The 16,377-nt window shown below is 49.9% G+C and overlaps 1 protein-coding gene across 2 annotated transcripts; it reads left to right on the top strand.

Moving 5' to 3' along the window:
* Positions 1–5,316: 5,316 nt before the first annotated feature.
* Positions 5,317–11,457, top strand: LOC142905898 (U3 small nucleolar ribonucleoprotein IMP4-like). 2 transcript variants are annotated; one of them, XM_076053132.1, is made up of 6 exons: positions 5,317–7,099; positions 7,380–7,463; positions 8,373–8,434; positions 9,735–9,858; positions 10,378–10,531; positions 11,366–11,457. In XM_076053132.1, exons 3-5 carry the CDS (start codon positions 8,432–8,434, stop codon positions 10,497–10,499), a joined length of 249 nt encoding a protein of 82 aa, XP_075909247.1. In that variant the 5' UTR covers positions 5,317–7,099; positions 7,380–7,463; positions 8,373–8,431; the 3' UTR covers positions 10,500–10,531; positions 11,366–11,457. The 2 variants fall into 2 exon arrangements, with proteins under 2 accessions (XP_075909247.1, XP_075909248.1); XM_076053133.1 differs by lacking the exons at positions 5,317–7,099; positions 7,380–7,463 and adding an exon at positions 7,521–7,648.
* Positions 11,458–16,377: the final 4,920 nt, after the last annotated feature.

The following is a 16,377-nucleotide window of genomic DNA, read 5'->3' as shown; positions in this document are numbered from 1 at the left end:
TACTTGTGGTTATGTAGCTGGTGGTTATGATTATATTTGTGGTTATGGTGATTATGGTCGCAGTGATTGTGGTTATATTTGGTGTGGTTATAACCCACGATGTATTTCGTCGAGGATGGATGCCGCCGCGTGCAGGAGTTGGGCGAGGCGGGAGTGAGCCACCTGAAGCGCCCTCCCCGACGGTGGTGAGCCGCCGGGCGGCCGGGGAGTGAGCAGCTCGGCCGGCGTCGCTTCTCCTCCCCCTTCCGGGGCTGCCAACCCCGGTGGTGTTGAATCGTCCTCCTCTTCCTCCGGAGCCCTGGTACGAGTTTTTCTTCGCGTCTCCATTATAGCGATTCATCTTACTATTTGGCTACTTCTGACGCCAGTTGTAGTGGGTGGAACGGAGAGCGAGACTTCTTACCGAAAGAACCAAAGAGTATGAATTTATATGGTTTATTTAACCTCTTTTAGTGGTTTGCTATCATTCCCTTTGCACTCATCGTTTTTGTATTGTTTGTTGTTGTGACGTTATGACCCCATGCCCCCTACTGGCACATCTGTGATCAAAGAGCTTTATAGCGCATCGGATTCCTCCAGCACAGAATGAATACCGATTCTTATGATACCGGAATGAACACGTTTGAATTGAATCGCGTACTTTGCTTTAATAGAATAGTTGTGGAATCGATTCTTGTGGAATCTGTTCTCGTGGAATCGAATCATCGATATTAATTACAGAGATTCACCATCGATATTAATTACAGACATTAATCAACGACGTCGCTAGGAGCATCGTGGTGCCGCACTCAGAGTGCAAGCTCGTGGTTTGTTGCTGCTTGCTGCTGCATCTTCGTCTGGGCTCGTGTCTCTTATTCAGCGCGGTTGGCTGCGTACGGTGCAAAAGAAGTTCACGTCTTCTCGCGCGGAGACACGTGCCACACGCCGGCTGATTGTAATTGAAAAACTATAAACTAAACTATTAAGATATATTTTTGTAGTGGTTGAACTTTACACGAACAACTTATGTCTTTCTTCAACCACTTCTTTATTTTCATCGTTAACACGTTCTCCACACTCCACCGTATCCTGGACACCACGGCTCGCTCGCCGTGCTTCGCCCGTCTCGCTCACCACCTTGGTTCCCAGTATCACGTCGCTTTTCTCCGCACACACACACGTCTTCAACTCTATTCCTACGCTCTCTCCACTGCTGGCTATCCTCCTCAGCTCCTCCGCTATACAGCGTCGTCGTACACAGCGAAACCCAATCTCACTTCTCTGTCTCCGCACACCTCGTCTCCAGCTCCTCTATTACTACGCTCTCTCCACTGCTAACTGCTCCGTCTTCTTCAGCTTCACTACGCTCTCTCCACTGCTAACTGCTCCGTCTTCTTCAGCTTCACTACGCTCTCTCCACTGCTAACTGCTCCGTCTTCTTCAGCTTCGCTATCACTATGCTCAGTGCACTGCTAACTGCTTCGTCTTGCTTCAGCTTCGCTATCACCATGCTCCAACTCTCTTCTAAACTCTGTTTCCGAACTCCACGTCTTCACCGCACAGCTCCCAACTCCAATCTCTTCCTCTCTCTCTTTCTCCCCCCAATTTATCCCCATTCTCATTTTCGTTAAGTAATTGGTCCACGTGCCTCCGCACGCCTCGCATCTTCAACCACCTGCCTTTTTCCAGACACCTCGACACCTCCTCGGCCGCAGCAACAGCACCAACCAATCACAGCCCTTCTGGCTTAATTGGCTCGACCGTTACCTCATCACCACAGCCTCTTCACCTGGCTGTCCTAACACGACCCCACTGTTTCCGCCGTCTCCTCAGGCTGACCCCAGATAAACCCCACACTTCTAGATTTAAAGCTTTCGTGACTGCAAGGATCCATACTGTTTGGTTCTATTCGGTAAAGTCACGTAAAAAACAACAACAAATAAAAAAAATTCACGACGTTTCGGCCACAACACAAGTGGCCTTCATCAGGTGAAGGGACCAGACTGTCTAGAGGACAGCGCTGGAGTGAACACAGCCAAGCTCAGACTGCGACCTTTAAGCTGAGTGAGAGGAAGCAGAGCGCCTTGACAAAGGAATTACCATAAAAATTAGCATTTAATTGGCGGACTTAGCATGATGAGCATTGTACGGGGGGGGGGGGCATGTGCAGACCTGCGAGGGGGGGAGGGGGGGGTTTACATATTGATGGTGTGAAAAGGGAATTTAAGCAGCTGCAAAAGTTTGGGATACCACTACTTGAAAAAATATACTGTACCATTGAAAATTAGTTTAATGTTTGGTTTGATTCAGAACATCTTTCCAATGGTTGCTTAATTTGAAACCATCCTCTCGGTTGAAATTGTGTGTGTTTGTAAATCTGAATTGCCTCGTGAACAAATCTCTGATAAAAACCCGTGGGTTTGCAAAGAACCTTGGTATCGGATAAAATTACATCGTAATCACCCACAGTGTTGTAACAGTGATCAGCTACGACAGAAGATTTCATTCTGCCGTGTTTCAAATCTGATTTGTGCTCGCGAATTCGGTTAGAGACAAGTCGTTTCGTCTCCCCGATATAGCAGTCACCACAGGTGCAGGTGAATTTGTAAACTCCGGGGTACTGTAAGTCAGGAATGACATCCTTCACTAATCAAACCAAACATTAAACTAATTTTCAACGGTACAGTATATTTTTTCAAGTAGTGGTATCCCAAACTTTCGCAGCTGCTTAAATTCCCTTTTCACACCATCAATATGCAAACTCCCCCCCTCCCCCCTCGCAGGTCTGCACATGCCCCCCCCCTGTACATTGTTCATCATGCTAAGTCCGCCAATTAAATGCAAATTTTTATGCTAATTCCTTCGTCAAGGCGCTCTGCTTCCTCTCACACAGCTTAGAGGTCGCAGTCTGAACTTGGCTGTGTTCACTCCATCGCTGTCCTCTAGACAGTCTGGTCCCTTCACCTGATGACTTTACCGAATAGAACCAAACAGTATGGATCCTTGCAGTCACGAAAGCTTTAAATCTAGAATTGATAACCTCTACGGGGAGGGCTTTCACCTATCTGTTAGAGCTTTTAACAGACAACGGGACAAGAAGTCACAGCTCATCGAGACGCTGACCTTCCTCAAAAGATGCCGCGATCACAAGGTAATACCCATCGCTTTCACACTCACTTCTGCTGCTGTATCTTCTCCGAATTCTAAACAGATTCTGTTTAAGACCAGCCTATCTTTAATCTCAGAGAGGATAAGGCTACTTCAATTTGAACTCGATACTTTAGACAGGACTCTCCTACAAGCTCATTTAATGTTAACAGAAAAAATGTCACCTTCTGATTGGAATCACGTAGACAACATGACTGCTTCTTCTGCTGATTCACTGTCAGTCAAATGTAAATCTAACCTGATTTCTAAATTCAACCACCTATCAAAGAAGAACCCAGTTCCACATATAACAAAACTAGACGTCAACAAAATCGTCATTAATCAGAGTAGCACCCCGATTTCGGACAATCTGAAAACAGTACTGGCTAGAGGGCTGAATTTTGCTGCCACCCCAAAACACATACCAGTAGATGATATCATCTCTCAGGTCGATGTAGCCCTCAAAGGCGTAGGACACATCCAAGCAGACGTTGCGAGAGCTGCAATAGCCACTATTCTTAAGAATGCTAAGAAACCCATTAGTAACATCAGCAAAAATGAACGCTCTGAACTCGCGAATTTAAAAAACAGAAGTGATTTAGTCATCCTCTCAGCCGATAAAGGCAACGCTACTGTAAATATGGCTAAAGATTCATACAACAACAAAATCCAGAATCTGCTCAACGATGGAAGTTACTCAAAAATCAAAAATAACCCTACTAATAGCCTAGCGATAAAAAACCAACAAGATCATCACAAGTTCGACCTCCCTAATCGACCCAACTAAACGTCCCTCCCTAAAACCTTCTGCTGCAAGACCCCCTAGATTCTATGGTCTTCCCAAGATTCATAAAGAAGGCACCCCACTACGACCCATCGTATCCACGATCAACTCCCCTACCTATAGACTAGCCCGTTTTCTGTCAGATACCTTGCTGTCTTATACTGGCAAGACCGCCTCAGCAGTACTTAACTCAGCACAATTGGTCTCTATGGTCAAAGACGTTGTACTGTCCCCTGACCATATCCTTGTCAGCTTCGATGTGGTCTCTTTGTTCACCAAGGTCCCAGACCTGATACCATTGAAATAATTGAAAATTTGGTCCAATATGGACTAGACCCCGATACACCTGCACTGGTTAGGCACTGCCTCAACGATAACCTACTTTACTTGAATGGCTCCTTCTATAAACAAAATGAGGGTACCCCCATGGGATCCCCCTTGTCACCAGTGATAGCCAATATTTTCATGGAGAAATTTGAATCAGACGCCATCCAGACTTCCACCCTCAGACCTTCCCTGTGGATGAGATATGTAGACAACACTTTCCTCATTTGGCCACATGGCCTCCCGGCTTTGAACCTTTTCCTAGACCACATTAATTCCAGACACCCCGCCATCAAATTCACCATGGAAGTGGAGAAAGATGGCAAGCTGCTATTCTTGGATGTTCTGTTTGAGAGGAGACCTGATGGCTCATTGGGACATTCTGTCTACAGGAAACCCACCCACACAGATTCCTACTTGAAACCTGATTCCCATCACCACCCGATGCAAAAGAATTATCTCATCAAAACGTTATACCACAGGGCTCATTGCATTTCGGACCAACACCACCTGACCAGTGAATTAAAACATGTACATCTGACCCTAAAAAGGAATGGATACTCTGATCTGTACCATCCGCCAAGCTGTTTCTCCCTCCATACAAAAACAACCACTTGATACTCCAATCAAAACCATCACACTACCATATCTAGCAGGTGTTACTAAAAAGATCTCCAAAATTCTAAGCAAACACAAGATCCTGGTCCGGTTCAATACAGTACACAAAATCCGTGACCTGATCCCTTCCTTGAAGGATGTCATTCCTGACTTACGGTACCCCGGAGTTTACAAATTGACCTGCACCTGTGGTGACTGCTATATCGGGGAGACGAAACGACATGTCTCTGACCGAATTCGCGAGCACAAATCAGATTTGAAACACGGCAGAAAGAATTCTTCTGCCGTAGCTGATCACTGTTACAACACTGTGGGTGATCACGATATAATGTTCTCCGATACCAAGGTTCTTTGCAAACCCACGGGTTTTTATCAGACATTTGTTAACGAGGCAATTCAGATTTACAAATACAGACACAATTTCAACTGAGAGGATGGTTTCAAATTAAGAAACCATTGGAAAGATCTTCTGAATCAACCCAAACATTAAACTAATTTTCAATGGTACAGTATATTTTTTCAAGTAGTGGTATCCCAAACTTTCGCAGCTGCTTAAATTCCTTTTCACACCATCAATATGTAAACTCCTCCCCTCGCAGGTCTTCACATGCTCCCCCCCTGTACATTATTCATCATGCTAAGTCCGCCAATTAAATGCAAATTTTTATGCTAATTCCTTTGTCAAGGTGTTCTGCGTCCTCTCACACAGCTTAAAGGTCGCAGTCTGAGCTTGGCTGTGTTCACTCCAGCGCTGTCCTCTAGACAGTCTGGTCCCTTCACCTGATGAAGGCCACTTGTGTTGTAGCCGAAACGTCGTGATTTTTTTCATTTTTTGTTGTTTTTTACGTGACTTTACCAAATAGAACCAAACAGTATAAACCCCACACTGGCCGTGTGATCAATACAATCACGCAGTTTCCCCAGCACACCTTCCTACTCCACTACATCTTTACCAGGTAAGTCCCCACTGAGCTATGTAGCTTTCTTTTTTTCAGAAGCCACCTGGCCATCACAAATGATAGCCCAAGGGTGATTGTTACATTGGGGAAACGAAACGATATATCTTGAACCGTGTCCGTGAGCACAAGGCAGATCTGAAACATGGCAGAACCAATACCTCTGCCATAGCTGACCATTGTTATAACGCTGTGGGCTCGCATGATATTGTTTTTTTCCGAGACCAAGGTGCTCTGCAAACCTTCGGGCTACTAGCAAAGGTTTGTTCATGAAGCCATCCAGATGTATAAACACAGACATATCTTCAACCGAGAAAATTGATTCAAATTGAGCAATCATTGGAAAGATGTTATTAACCAGGTAAAACCTTAACTGCTTCATGGTGTTGCCTTCACTTTCCGCATCTCCAATTTCTTCAGCTTCCCACTCCCCTCCCCATACCCCTCCCCCTCTTTCTCTCCTCCCTGGCTCCTCCCCCCTTCTCTTACCTATATAGTCTCTTGCTTACAGCAGCTCTTTTGCCCACTTCAGCAATTGTTTCTTGCTGTGGTTTGTCCCACCTGATGATGGACGCTTGTGTTGTGCCCGAAGCATCGTGATTTAATTTATTTTATATTTTATGCCTATGTGACTTTACCGAAAGAACCAAAGAGTATAGCCCAAGGGAGTTTGTGTAGGTGGGAGCGGTGGTGTAGCACAGTAGGGGGCACAGGTGGTGCATCGGCCAGTCATCTCAGTCAAGCAACCAATGGCAACCTGGGTCTGTCTGTCTGTGACCTCCTGCTGCCAGCGGGCGTTCGACGCTTCATGTGGCCTTAACCTGCACGTAGCCTGGCACGAGCGCCGTGGTGACATCACCACTTCGTGGCGAATGGCGGTTGTTGTTTATGGTCGTCTCACGGTTAGCGCTACGCTGCACTACGAACCCAGCGACCCGAGTTCAATTCCCGCTCACGGCCAACACTGGTGACGATTCCGTTCCTGGGCCTCCCCTTGGTCGACTCAGCCTCAAATGAGTACCTGGTGCATTGTGTAAACATCGCCACTGGGGAGATAAAGGCGGACGGATGTGGTGCTGGCCACACACCCCCCTTCGTGTATCAAAGGTGCTGCTCGTTAACAGCACTTGCACCCGACAGTCCTGTCGAAGGCTACATGGGGGATCTTTGTCTTTGTTTGGTGGTGCAGCTGAGCAGGCGCAACTGCACAGCGAGTACTTCTACCGCAAGGCGCACGAGGCCAAGAAGATTTTCATGGAGGAGAAGGCACGGCTCAAGAGGGCGCTCGATGGTAACGGGCAGCGAGAAGGATCTAGAGATGGGCTCACGACGACAAGACGGACGAGAGACAGCGAGACAGACTAGAGACGGATCTAGAGACAATGAGACACGCAAGATGGACTAAGATGGGACAAGACGGTCTGACAATACAGGCGAGAAGAAAACCGCGCTTGGAAAGTGTTTCCGAATGAATCCATGCGTGCGCATGATTTTCCTTCCTTGTTAATTCTCCTCCGCCCGACCCACACCCACTGCCCCCCCTCCCCCGTCCCCTGACGTCGTCACCGTAGAAAACCTGGTGCTGCCTATGGACCTGCGGTGGGAGGCGCTTGAACTCCAGAAGGCCGTGGAGTTCGACGACCAGAGAGGGGAGGGTGAGCTCACATCCCTCACCATCGGGTCTCCTCGCATCTCTCTCTCTCTTCCTTCCTGCGAGACTCTCGAGGCAGGGGGATAAGCGTCGCGCGTCTCCGCCCGCTAGACACGCCGAGTCGGCGCGCATCCACGGCTCGTCGTCGGTCCTTCCTGCCAAGCGGTGGCACCGTGTTTTGCCGCAGAGGTTCGCGGTTCGAGAACGGCGGGCCCTCAACCCCCCCCCCCCCACCGGTTTAATGGGTTTAATGCCGCAGTTGCGTTGACCGTAAATACCGCACGGCGATTGCTTCCCAAGTGGACTTTGAAAAATCCCGTGGCGTGAACGCGGAAAAGAGTCCGCCGTGTGTGTGTGGTGGCTGGCGTAAATTTTGGTCGAATGTCGAATGAAGGCGGTGGTCACCACATCACGTGTACTTCTGGAGCGGTCTTCCTTCTGGAGCAGCCTTCCTTACAATAGTAGGAAGCCATTGGAGCTTTGCACTTTTAAATCATCGACTAGATTGACAAACTCATTTCTTGAGAACTGCTTTTTGTGGTTAGTTTGTCACACTTCCGATTACCACGGTTGGCTATGTGCTGTAACAAAGAGGTTTAACATACACTGACCCACTCATTCACTCACTCATCATCTTACTCAATTTACCCACTCAACCGCCATATCAATCACCTACTCTTGCAATTGGGACTCTTCCAGGTCTCATTAGTGCTCAGCTGGCTACACAAAATCAACGAGATCACTGCAGAGTGATATTCTAAAACATTCCTGGTCGCTCCTTCCATCCACCCATACACACACCTTCACTCACCCGCACGGGGAAGTATGACAAATGATCACCTACCCTCTCTGTCCCCCCTGCCCCATCTACCCCCTCTCTCTATCCACACCCCCCCCCCCCCCGTGTCAGTAGGAGTGAGCAGCCACATGGATGACGAATACCGCTGAGCTGGCGTGAAGGACCCACACATCATGGTGACGACCTCTCGCGACCCCGGCTCCCTCCTCAAGCAGTTCATCAAGATGCGGGCACGGGGTCACAGGGGCTACAGGGTTTGGGGTCACATGAGGGATGTGGGTCCCCGTGTATTGCGTGTGTACAAACGCGCAAAGACAGAGGTCCCCCATATAGCCTTAACAGGCTCTTGGGGCAGGTGCTGTTTGCGAGGGTTTGGGTGGCCAGCATCACGACTGGCCGCCTTTATCTCTCTAGTGATGATGTTTACACACAGCACTAGGTACTCATTTGAGGCTGAGTCGATCTAGGGGAGGCCCAGGACCAGTTCAGATAATCGCCACTGGTGTTGGCTATAAACAGAAATCAACCTCGAATTACCAGGTTTGTGGGGCAGCATGCTAACTGCTAAATTATCGCACACACACACATGTTCTCTATCGGCTTTAGAATCAGTTCCTTGCACCTCACACGAGCCGTGTCGACCAATCATCGGGCTTGTGCAGTGTGAGACAACTCGCATCCGTTGAGTTAACCTGAAGAAATCTAGTTATTGGTGAAAGGTGGAGGCTGTGTGGGGAGGTGGGGGGTCGTCAGTGGTGGAGCGTTGGACACTTTGGTTTGGTGCATGCAGCTTTTGTCAACTTCATTCCTCGCGATTCAGTCCGCCTTTATCCTATGATCGATCCTTTCCATTGATCGAAAAATGTATCTACTGTAGCACTGTACGCACGGTCGGTGGTCACGGGAAAGATGTACCATTGGGGGCACCACTGTGGCGAGATGTTAACTTCCTCACGTGGTATACAGGAGATCGTAGGTTCAATCCTGACCCTGATGCCTGCTGTATATTTGGAGCTGCGTGTCTCTCTTTTTGACGAGTCGCGTGGATTTCTGTCCAGGTCTTCCTGTTTTTCCCTCTGCATTTAGAATCAACGTCCGTTTAAGAGTATTTGGCTGCTATAAATTTCCACATGACGATAAGCCACTTAGTTGAGCTATGATTTGTGGCCAGGTCGCTTCTGGAAAAGAGCTGCATAGCTGAGTGGGCCTTACCTGGTAAAATAAAAATAGTAAAGTTTTTCCAATGGCGCATCCCAGTTGTGCCAACACGGGGTTTGGCGACCGCGTATACCGGTACGGCTCGGCTTCCGCAATGGAAAAAACAAACAACACAACCCGAGTCGGATGCAGTGGGGGGGCGGGGAGGTGGGGGGGGCGAAAGCAGCGTGGCCGGGACGGACGCCGGTGGGAAGAGCGGACTCGGCGTGTGACCACTTGCTGTCATGTTACCACACCACCCTCCCACCACCACCGCAGGAGATGAAGCTGATCCTGCCGAACGCTCAGCCGATGAACCGCGGAGGCCACAAGCTGGAGGCGCTGGTGCGGGCGTGCTGCGCCAACACCGTCACCGACTTCATCATCCTGCATGAGCACCGCGGTATGCCAGGCACGCGCACGCACCGCAGTCGACAAAGCTCCCCCGTGTAGCCTTTAACAGGCTGTCAGGGCAAGTGCTGTTTGTCGAGTGACCTACGAAGGCCGGCAGAGCACACAGCGGGGTGGGTGGTGTGGTCATTACCGCATCTGGCCCCTTTTGTCTCCCCACTGTCGATGCTTGGACACACCGGAAATCGAAGTCAGGTCACCGGATTTGTAGTGTAATGAGATAGCCACTCCGCTCCCGCTCCCCGGTGTGATGCATGGTGTGACGTGTGTGATGCGGTGCAACAGACAGGGGATGGAGGTGTATTTAACTGTGTGTACGATGTGCGGTGTGTAGTATGATGCTGCAGACGGGGGATTGCGGTGTCTTAACTGTCTGTGCAGTGTTATGTGGTGTGATGCCGCAGATGGTATGGCAGTGTGTCTAACTCTCTAGTACACTGTCTGTGTGACACCTGTGGTGTGTCTAACTCTCCGGCGTGCTGTCCATGTGACACGTGGTACGATGCCACAGACGGGATAGTGATGTGCCACCTGCCGCTGGGCCCCACGGCGTACTTGACGCTGTCTAGCGTGGTGATGCGGCACGACATCCGGACGTGGACACGATGTCCAAGGCATTGCCACACCTCGTGATGCACAACTTCACGTCACGACTCGGAAAGAGGGTGCGTGCGGGTACCGTGCCAGTCTCACCCACATCTTCCTCGCCAATCCCCCAAGCACAAGATCCCTCGTATAGCCTATAACCCTTTCTCATTTCCATGATGTACATATACGTCATCGAAACGGAACCGTAAGAAAAACTCAAGTATGTCTTCTGAACCCTGAAGACATACCGAGGCTCCCATAAGGCCATGCGGGAGGGCGTGTGACATAGTTTTGTTCCATACAGTGCCGGTCGTGTTACTATGGTTCTCTGCGGTGAGGGCAATGTATTTTTAAAACAGCAGAGCTACACCTCTATAAATAAAATAAACGCCGAGCCGCTCGCGCGTACCGAGATTCAGCGGTGAACGTGACACCTACCACCCGGCAATTTGCAGATGTCTCGGAATGGGAAAGAGTGAGCAGACTTTTGGGCCAGGTACTGTGTGTCCGCCTGTATATTCGGAGTTTGCATGTTCTCCTCCTGGTCACTTTGATTTTTCTCCGGGTCCTCCGGGTTTTTCCCTACACATTTAGAAACTTGAATTTCGAGTATTTGGCTGCTAAACATTTTTTTGTGAAAAAGAGCTACATAGCTCAGTGGTAAAATAAAAATAGTTTCGTTTTACTTTAGTTTTTGAGTAACGGGACAGAGTTTTTATTTAACGCCATCTCTGAAGCTGAAGGCGCGTAATGTTGTTCATTTGTTAATGCATACGCTGTATTAAACAGGGCGGCCGCTGGCCTCTAACTGGCAAACGTCTGCGAGGACGCTTAATGAGAGTCCAGCGCAGTCCGTGTAACTTGCCGCATCCCCTCCCGTGACTTCTGTGCCCCCCCCCCCCTCCCAACAGGCACAACGTCTACAAGCGCGACGGCAAGGACATCGAGTTGAAGGAGGTGGGACCGTGATTCGAGATGGAGCGCAAGTCTGCCTGACACATTGTTACTCGTCTCCACTTTACACCCCTGCAGAGGCGGTGGAAATTCCACATTCCTTGTGGACTTCCCTACGAAGTGGTTGTAAATTTTATCGACCCCTGAGAGGATGATGGGCTGAATGTAAGAGTCTAGCCTCGGGCTAGGTGGCCCGCGGGTGACTTGTAGAGCGGATCGGAACTTGAGTCGGTGGGGTCGCTGCTCTGGTCGCATTCGCTGTACCGTGACCCGACTCGCATTCCCCCACCCCGGATGCGATGTGTAAATTCAAAGATGATCGGACGTAATGCTGGCCACCCACACCCACCCCTTGGTGTGCCGTGCTGGCTTTCCTACATGCTAACACACGAACAGCGCTTTTCCCACGCCGTCTGTTAAAGGCTGCATGGGGGGGATCTTTGCTTTTGTGTGTCGCGCAGTCTACGAGATTAAACTGGGCACGCTGGACAACGCGGCCACCGCCGAGGTGGAGTGGCCTTGGCGACCGTACATGAACACGGCGAAGAAGAGGAAGTTCCTGAGCGTGGAGTGAGGGAGTGGGGCGACTTCCCCCCCCCCACGGGCCTGGGGGGAGGGGCATTGGGGGGGGGTTTGTCCCTGCAAAGCCGGAGTTGGAGTCGAACCTCGCGGCGCTCTCCGCCGAGGCTCGAGACGTTGAGGAGAGGTCGCCGCGTGGATAGGGCACTGTGTGAATCGCTGTTCCAACCCTCGTCACACACGCGCATCATACGCGTCACACACACATTGCGGATGTACATTTATCAAACACAAACATGCACATCGTCGCATGCGTCGCACACAGAAGCACACAATTGCACAAAAAGACAAAGGTACTCCGTATCGCCGTTAACAGATTGCTGGGGCAAGTGCTGTTAACGGGTAGCACCTATGATGGCCGGCATGGCACAGAAGTGGTTGTGTGGCCAGCCCCACGTCTGGCTGCCTTTGTCCTCCCCAGTTTTGCGATGTTAAACACACCACACCATGTACTCAGATGGCTGAGTTCGTAGTGCGCTAACTGCTGAACCACCGCTCCCCAAACGGTGTACATACACACGTACACAAAACGAAACATTAACATTTATTTAAGTAACAAAAAAGAAAAAACCTAGTCAGGCAGATGGAGAAAGTCGCGTGTCGCCGTGCACAGCACCGCTCTCGTAGCTACTCACCTAGGGTGGGAGCTCTTGGCTTCAATGCCACCCGGGATGTTTAGATGTGAAAACCTGCCATAAATAATATTTTTGGGAAGTCACAAGCGCCTTAAGTTGCATCTCATCTCGACCATTTTAATGGGCACCCCCCCCCCCCCCCGTAGCTGTCCCCCTGTGGACTAAATAAAGTAACAAAACTAATCTATTTTTATTTAACCAGGTAAGGCCCACTCAGCTGTATAGCTCTCTTTCAGGAACGACCGGGCCACAAATGAAAGCGCTATAAAGTGGCTTGTCACGCAGAAATATATAGCAGCCAAATACTTTTAAACGCATGTTTCTAAATGTGGAGGGAAAAACCGAAGGACCCAGAGAGAAATCCACGCGGTCACGGGGAGAACATGCAAACTCCAGATGTACAGGCGTCGGGATTTAACCCACGACCTCTATACCAGGCGAGGCCCCAAGGTGAATCAGCACTTGGCCTGCGAGCGGGTATTATTAGTCTGTCAGTAGGGGGTAATGATTCCGGATTTCAGTCTCAATTGAAACTGAAATCTGGAACACTTTTGTCATGTTTTGCTCGTCTAAGTGTGTTCATAAAATACAAGTTTGGTCATTGAGAGAGTTATAAATGTCCTATACGCATTTCATGTTTATTGTGTTTATTGTATTTAATGTATGAAGAAAAGAAAATTTTGTATATGCTACAGTATGTTTCACACGTTATTCAGTGACACTGCATATGACGGGCAATGTTTGGGGCAATCGGCCTTCAACATGGAAAATAGATCGAGGCCAAATGACCCGTGGCCACCGCCACTTCAACCGTGGCCCCACCACTTCAACCGTGGCCCCATTGGCACGTTGATGTGTGGCTCTGCCTTCACCTGTGGTGAGAATGAGGCCAGAAAAATTACAGGAGGCCGACTCCATATGAGTCTGTCACGCTCTGGATCTCGCTAATGGGACGTCGGATGAAAATAAAACATGGAAGCGACAAGTTTCTTCTCTGGCGAGGACATTCCCACAAGATTGCCGCCTTTCCCAATTAATGGAATTTAATGCCCCAACATCACCCTGATCCAAACCAGCGGGAGCTGAAATCTTCCAGAAGGTTCAGGATTTATTGGTACAATCGTTCGGATGTTGGTGTCCGCATGGACTTGCATTTTAAACCCCCGGTCCGCTTGACGTCTTTTAAACAATACCTGTGGTCGGGTCTGCTCCCCCACTTTTCTATCCCCTGCTGTTTTTTTTATAACCGGTGTAGTATATGTTGACGGTGTGTGATCACATCGTGATGTTACCGGGCCCTCGAATTGCCTCAAGAAATGAATAAACAACACCTGTCGCTTTGCTGTTGTGATGTCACCACGAGGCGCCGAATGACGGTGGGACGGCGTCGTCGCACTCGTCGAGTGGACAAGGGCTCCGTGAAATGACGGTGCGGATTGCGCCAAGCGTATAGAGGTCGCCGATTGCGCGCCCCTGTGGCTCGACCACTCGTGGGTCCACCTCAAAGTTCCTGTGCCCATTTGAACCTCATTGCCTGCGATGATGCTGCTGCTGCCATGGAAGAACACACGTGGCGCCCTCTTGTCTCTACATGTTGTCTTTCACGTCCCATCGCAGTTTTCAGGTCACTTGATGTTTACAGCCTCCGGTAAGGAGGCAGTGAGGTTCAGCCGCTCGATTTTTCTTCCTTTAGTGCACAGTACCGTACACGGATACGGGCACAGTACGACACCGTAGCTTTATTGATTGTTCAACGAAAAAGACCATCCCTCGCCCAATCTAGTTACCTATACGATGTAATATATCGCGAGACATTTGTTAACGTAAAAAAAATGGAACTGTAATGCTGAAAATTATACTCCATGAAACTCGGGGTTTTATGGAGTATCTGAGGGCTTCTCAACGCTTCATGCCTCGCCCCCACTGATGCCCTCTTCTCCCCACTCCTACTACTGACGATTGTATGTAGGGTGTGTAGGCATTTACTTCCGACTGTTGTATGTAGGGTGTGTAGGGTGGTGGTGGTGGTGGGAGTAAATGAGATTTAAAACTGGGTGCTCAACTTGAACTCACCACCACTCACATCATGTATGCACTCATCCGCCATCTCGCTCACTGACCCTGTGTTTCCGTGTTGATGGTGTGAGTCCCTATTGATGCTGTGAGTCTGTTTATCGTGTGAGTCTGTTGATGCTGTGAGTCTGTTGATCGTGGGAGTCTGTGTTGATCATGTGAGTCTGTGTTGATGCTGTGAGTCCGTGTTGATGGCTCGGGGGCACGGTACAGAAGGGCAGTACAACTGTAGAGTAATAGTTGTCCAGCAGCGGCAACTGCGGTGGACGGGGAGTACACACGCCAATGAGCCTCACGCGGGTTTGTCAGCAGGGCGGAGGCACTGGGGCAAGGATCACAGAGACCCTGTCTGGAAGACCCTGGAACCCGCTCGTGGGTTGGAGAAGGGAGGCGCGGCCAGGGCGGAGCCAGGCCGCGCCGAGTCGGATAAAAGTAGCGGAGAGCGAGAGCTCGTGGTTGCAGGTTCTGGGAAGTGGAGTCGTCTCGTTGGCACTGTCTTTGCCGACTTGGTCGCTGCCGTCTTCACTAGATAATTGGGCGGCCGGATAGTTGTTGGCTGTCTCGGTCGATGCCGTCAGTGTAACATGGTGAGGGTTGTGTCTAAGCTAGGCTATTTGACTTGGGAGAAGCGAGGGCGAGTCTGTGAACCTGATGGTGTTAAATAAGGAAGGTGCGGAAGGTACGGGAGAGGATGAGGAAGATCGTGGGATGGATGGGGGAGGATGAGAAGATAGTGGGAGGGACGGGGGAGGAAGGAAGTGGTAGGGATGGGAGAGAAAGAAGGAGATAGCGGGGGGGACGGGAGAGGAAGAGGGAGATAGTGGGAGGGAAGGGGGCGGAAGAGGGAGATAGTGGCAGGAAAGGGGAATGAAGAGGGAGATAGTTGGAGCGACTGAGGAAGTAGAGGGAGATAGTGGGAGTTATTTGGGAGGATTAGGCAGATCGGTTAGAGTAAGAAGGTGATAGTGGGAAGGAAGGGGAAGGAAGAGGGAGAGAGTGCGAGGGATTGGAGATGCAGAGGGAGATAGTGGGAAGGATGGGGGAAGAAAAGGGAGATAGTGCGAGGGACGGGAGAAGAGGGAGATAGTAGAGCCAAGTGGGAGGAAGAGGGAGATAGTGGAAGGTACTGGGGAGGAAGTGGGAGATGGTGGGAGGGACGAGGGAGGAAGAGGGAGATGGTGGGACGGATTGGAGAGGTAGATAGTGGGAGGGACGCGGGAAGAAGAGGGAGATAATAGCAGGGACGAGAGAGGAAGAGGGAGATAGCCACTGATGTTCGCCGTGGCCAGAAATTTAAACTCGGTTCACAAAGTTCATGGTGTAGTGGGTGTTGAGGTGGCATATCCTGGCTGGCCAGGAGAAGGCAGTACAGCAAGTGGGATAAGCACCATCTCTGTCTGCATGGGATAGAGGGTTGCCCCCTTGCACGAGTGGGTTTTCTCTAAGTACTCCTGTATCCCCTCACGTTTATGAACGCTCAGTAATTGCCCAATTGAATTATTGCTATGCACCGCGACGTTCGTTTTGCTATGTCATGTGATCAGAATTGGGCGCCACGGTGGCGAGATGTTAACTATTTTGTAGGGTATCCAGGAGGTCGTGTATTAAATGCTTACCCTGACACCTTTGTATTTGGAGTTTGTATGTTATCTCCCCGTGGTCGCGTGTATTTTTCTCCGGAT

The sequence above is a fragment of the Petromyzon marinus genome, chromosome 59, assembly GCF_048934315.1.
Source record: "Petromyzon marinus isolate PM22_M1 ecotype Great Lakes invasive population chromosome 59, UKy_Petmar_22M1.pri1.0, whole genome shotgun sequence".
In the NCBI taxonomy this organism is placed as follows: domain Eukaryota; kingdom Metazoa; phylum Chordata; class Hyperoartia; order Petromyzontiformes; family Petromyzontidae; genus Petromyzon; species Petromyzon marinus.
Note: the sequence above shows the minus strand (reverse complement) of the source record. Positions and strands in the feature narration are given on the sequence as shown.

Excerpts from the sequence above, each read along its gene's own strand:
- LOC142905898 (XM_076053132.1), top strand. Across the intron at positions 9,859-10,377 it reads CATCCTGCATGAGCACCGCG|ACGGGATAGTGATGTGCCAC; the intron begins GTATGCCAGGCA and ends ACGATGCCACAG.